At 41.6% G+C, this 4,977-nt stretch overlaps 1 protein-coding gene across 1 annotated transcript in view; it reads left to right on the top strand.

Annotated features, from left to right (window-relative positions):
* vax1 (ventral anterior homeobox 1) overlaps positions 1-1,176 on the top strand; it is a 4,763-nt gene extending 3,587 nt beyond the window's left edge. Inside the window, exon 3 of the mRNA XM_037687972.1 lies at positions 637-1,176. Within this exon, the coding sequence (XP_037543900.1) occupies positions 637-1,176 (540 nt within the window). The remainder of the gene's footprint in view (positions 1-636) is intronic.
* The last annotated feature ends 3,801 nt before the right edge of the window (positions 1,177-4,977 follow it).

Here is a 4,977-nt window from a genome sequence, read left to right as displayed (position 1 = left end):
TATATATATATATAATAAGCAGAGTTTTTCTAGATGTTTGCCAGTGACAGTTCTGTGGGAGTTGTTCTCCTCTGGAGCTGATGGAGCGCTTGAATGTCAAACGATGCATGAATCTTTTGTGGGGAGGCTGATGGAGTGGAGAGGAGGTGAGCGTGTGAGAGGCTATCTTCAAGCAAGTTTTGATTGAATTAACTTTCTCTTTGTTATCACAATGAGTCCTTTCTCCCTGTGACAAAATAAAATCCCTGCATGTTGTGATCCTTCTTTGCCTACAGTCACTGTCTGTTGTGTGTGTGTGTGTGTGTGTGTGTGTGTGTGTGTGTGTGTGTGTGTAAACGCCCCTGCATGTATAGCTACCATACATTAGCAAGTGTTTAAAGGGGCGTGTTGTTATTGGCGGGAGACAAACATTTCCGTTTTTAATTTGCCAACAAAGTGTTTGCAGAGAGCCATCATACTAATCTGTAAAGACAAACTGTCATGGCTTCATGGTTCAATTCTCTCTGAGCTCATCAGACAGTGCAGTTATCATCTGCAGCAGGATTCATATGAATGCTTACAGCATCTTCTTGATGTAACACTGAAAATGTCAAACAAATTCTATCTTCTGATTTTTTTTCTCGTGATCTTTTCCAGGTTAAAGTCTGGTTTCAAAACCGCCGTACCAAGCAGAAGAAGGACCAAGGGAAGGACTCCGAGTTGCGTTCAGTGGTTTCGGAAACAGCGGCGACCTGTAGCGTCCTCAGACTTCTGGAGCAGGGGCGGCTGCTGACTCCTCCGGGCCTGCCAGGCCTCCTGCCGCACTGCGGCGGGGGCACTCTGGGCACTGCCCTGCGCCCCCCTTCGATGGCCATGTCCAACAATGGCAGCGTTAGCAGCAGCAGCGGAGGCAGCGGCAGCACGGCTGGCGGCAGCCCTCCACTCCCCGCAGTCACGAGCTCAGGGACAGTGGCGGGCCTGCAGAGCTCACCAGCTGCTCACAGCCTTTTCAGCTTCCCCATGCCGTCCATACTCAGCGGCGTGGCCACCCGTATTTCATCCAACCCTCTCTCCATGGCTGGCTCGCTGGCCGGCAACCTGCAGGAACTTTCTGCCCGTTACCTGAGCTCGTCTGCCTTTGAGCCTTACTCACGGACCAATGGCAAAGAATCCATGGACAAGAAAGTTTTGGAATGATCATGTTTTTTTATTCCTAGTCCGGATTCCTGTTGCCTCTGGGTGCATTTTAGTTGTTTTCTTTGTTGTTACTGTCTTTGTTTGGTTTTGCCAAGTGTCTGTCATCGGTTGGTGTCACGTTCTGTAACAGCTTACATGTTCCTGCACATCTGGCGCCTTGAACAAGGAAGAAAACAAAGGCCATCACCAGCTTATCTCACACACAGGGTGGTGGATGGATTTTGCACAAAACGTTGCCACAGGACTTTTACAACAAAGAATTAGAAAGACGGCGGTGTTGAGAGTGGTTTTGTCAGATTTTGTGTTAAAAAATAACTCCATGTGATCATCTAGTACAGCTGCTAAAAAACAAAGAAGCTCCACCGCTGCAGGAGCTTCATTGTGTACAGCAGGGACGTCTCGGCCTGGTGGCAGGAATTTTAAATGGTCTCTTTCCTGAACTGTGTTGTATCTGTTGGTTGTGTTGGGTACGTGCGCGTCGCCGCAGTGCGTCGATGTAAAACACCGGAGCGTCAGTGTGAGATTCCAATCAGACAAATCAGTGTTTAAAACGTGAAGCGCAGCGTGCTGAATGAACGAGAACAGTTGATTTCTTGATGGAGGAGGAGAAAAACGTACCTCCATGTGAAGGTCGCTGCAAGGTCGATATCATCTCCAAACCTTTGATGTGTGAATACCATCTGCATCAGCAGGTGCTTCACCGGATCTCAGCTTACAAAAACATTTTTTTTTGTAAATCAGTTTAATTTCGGACCAAAACAAAACAGAACCCAGAAAAAAAAAACGTGTCGTCATCCAGTTTGGTAGTTGAATTGTTTGGTGTTGTTCGCTTTATGGTTTGGTGAAGAATTTTCAAAATCTTCCCTTTGTGGTATTTTTGTCTTCAAGATGCAGTTACCAAGTTATTTTACTTTATTTTATTGTATGTTGCTCGTTTTTCATCCTCTTTTTGTCTGTGCTTTAATACCACTGTGAGTTCTCTGAAATTTGGTGGTTTTTTTTGTTTTTTCTGTGCCGACACTATAAAAGAATTGCTAAGGGACAACAAATTAAAAGAAAATATATTTTTGCAGCATTACTAAGCAACTTAATTGGACAAACACACAGGATTTGCAATTGATAAGATAATTGAATTGCCTCTTTAAAATAAAATAATAATACAAAAATCTACACCCACATTTTGCCAACAAGTTTAGGCAAACAAGGAGAATGAATGGCATCGATGTATGAAACACTGAATTGTACCTTAAAGTTGTTATTTTATTGTAAATTATTTACCTCTGTAATTAATAGATTATTAGTATATTTGAAAATGAATGAATGAATGTATTAGTGGAGTTTGAGGAATCAATTTAAAGCTCTTTGGTGCTGTTGTTGTGAAATATTTTGAACTTTGTGAACCGTGTGGTAAAAAAACGTGCATATATATGATGTATATGGCTACAGACAAAGACAAGTGTGTTTTTCATTTTTCCTTTCATACGTGTTGCTACAATGAAGTTATGATAAAATTTATGACTGTTATACCTCTTATAAACCAGCCTGATGTTTTTGCTCTCAGCGTGGCTCGATGATGTGATCACCACCTTCATCACTTGTAGACTTTGGGCTTGAAATGAAACTCGTCACCACAGAAACAAAAGACTCTTAACTTACAGGTGTCAAACAGTAACACGGTGAAGCACCAGCAGGCAGGGAGAGAGAAAATGATCATTAGAACATTTAAAGCAGACTTGGCTTGAACTACTGAAACATATTTATGATTTTTCTTGTTGTTAAATTAATCAATTATCACAAAACAGTGAAACAGAGCTGCCCAGACTCTTGGTTTCATTCCATGATCAAAAAGTTGGACATTTATTTCAGTAAACCCTCACAGCAGAATTGATTTATTTGTTTATTTATTTGGGGTGTTCAGAACAAATCCTCTTTCCCAACCCACATTCAGATATCTTTTCTCCCCAAGGCTGGCTGGTGGCGGCATGCGCTGCATTTGTCTCGCTACGTAAAAGACCTGCGCACAATTACGAGCCATCCCTGCAACACCCGTGTGTTGCGCAACAACTCTCTGCTTGTTTCATGTTTGTCACAATGTCCTGGCCGAGGTCACGCCAACAGATCATTTTAGAATAATGTTTGTCTACTGTGTCCGATGCTAAACGCCCGATTGTTGAAAATCAAACAAGCTGTGATTTTATGTAATCTGGAATATAAAGTACTTTGTTGACAAATATTTATATTGATATAATTTTAGAGTGAAAAAGTTTACAAACTTGAAATTCAGAATCCTTTCTATCAAGGTGTTCAGAAGCACGTCAGTGGTTTTATTTCTAATCTTACTGCATCAGATTTGATCATGTAATGTAAACCTTTGGACACACTGGACCAGTTCATGCAAATCTAATCTGCGCACGTGTTGAGGCTGATCTGAACAGACATGTTTGTTGGGGACACCAGAATTGTGTTTGCTGCTGTTTTTAATTATTATTATATTTTTTATATCTGGGTTGGTTCAAGTAACAAAAATACATCTCTTAAAAGCCTGTGAAAAACCTAAATCAGTGTGTGTGTGTGCGTGCGTGTGTGGGGGGGACAACTTGTTGAGTAACAGATTTTCTGACAATAGCTTAAAGGGTACAAACATACAATAATTACTGACATTTTGGGCACTTGAGTACAAAAAACAAGTAGTTTTAAAGATTTCTGCAGCAGATTTAAACAAACGTGTGTATTTGAACTAGACTAGGCACAGGTAAATAATACAATATAATATAATATAATACAATATAATATAATATAATTAAAATGGGAAACACAGGGATGTGGTGAGTAGTGTTGCTGCCTCACAGATAGAAGGTTGTTGGTTTGAATCTTGGTTGGGGTCTGTATGTGTGGAGTTCCCCCCGTACCCATGACGGACTTGTGTGGTAACACAGGCGTTCTCTTATGGATAAAAAAACATGCTCGTTTGGTTAATTGGTGATTCTAAATTGACCGTGAGAGTGAATGGTTGTGCTGGCGGTGGTTTTGTGATGGACTGGCGACCAGTCCGTCCCAAGCCTCTCGCTCTTGGACAGCTGGGAAAGTGTGAAACAAAGTCCCACCTATGACCCTGAACGACTTGAAGCGAGTATAGAAATGGAGAGGCGGATACTTTAAGTTTTACTTGTACTTCTTTTTGCAGACAAATTATCTGAGAACGACGAGTTATTAACAGAGAATCAATAAATCTCTTACACCAGTTCATCTCACTATGTCTGAGGAACATCCCCAGTTCTTTTTTTGTTGTTGTCACATTCATGTCTCTAACCCCAAACCCCCACCTATTTTCTTTCTTCCCCCTTAGTCCAATTAGAAGCCTGTTGGGGGAGGGAAGGGGTTAGGAGCTTAAAAGTGTGTATCCATGTGTGTATGCACACACAAGGTTGTCATTGCTGCAGACCACCAACATTTTTTCTTCCAACACATGGTCTGTTGTTTGAGCTCAACACTTAGATGAATGAAAAACTACATCCTGTCTTGCATTTAAAAATCTATTTTTTAGCCTTACTCCTTTTGTCCTATGAAGGGAATCTGGATTAACATGCGAACACGTACGAGCCTCTTCTAACACTAATCCAACAACCCTAAGAACTCCCGTGCAGCAAATCTATAGGATGCCCCCTCCAGGCATCGCTGGCCTGTGAGAAAGCTACGGAGCTCAGTCACTCTGCTTTCTCACAGAATAATTAATCCCATTAAATAATTAAAGGAAGGGTAACCCCTTGAAAAGCACAGCTTTCATATTGGTTTTCAGTTACG

Source organism: Nematolebias whitei, chromosome 1, assembly GCF_014905685.2.
Source record: "Nematolebias whitei isolate Nwh7 chromosome 1, NemWhi1, whole genome shotgun sequence".
NCBI lineage: Eukaryota > Metazoa > Chordata > Actinopteri > Cyprinodontiformes > Rivulidae > Nematolebias > Nematolebias whitei.
This window is presented reverse-complemented; position numbering and strand designations above follow the sequence as displayed.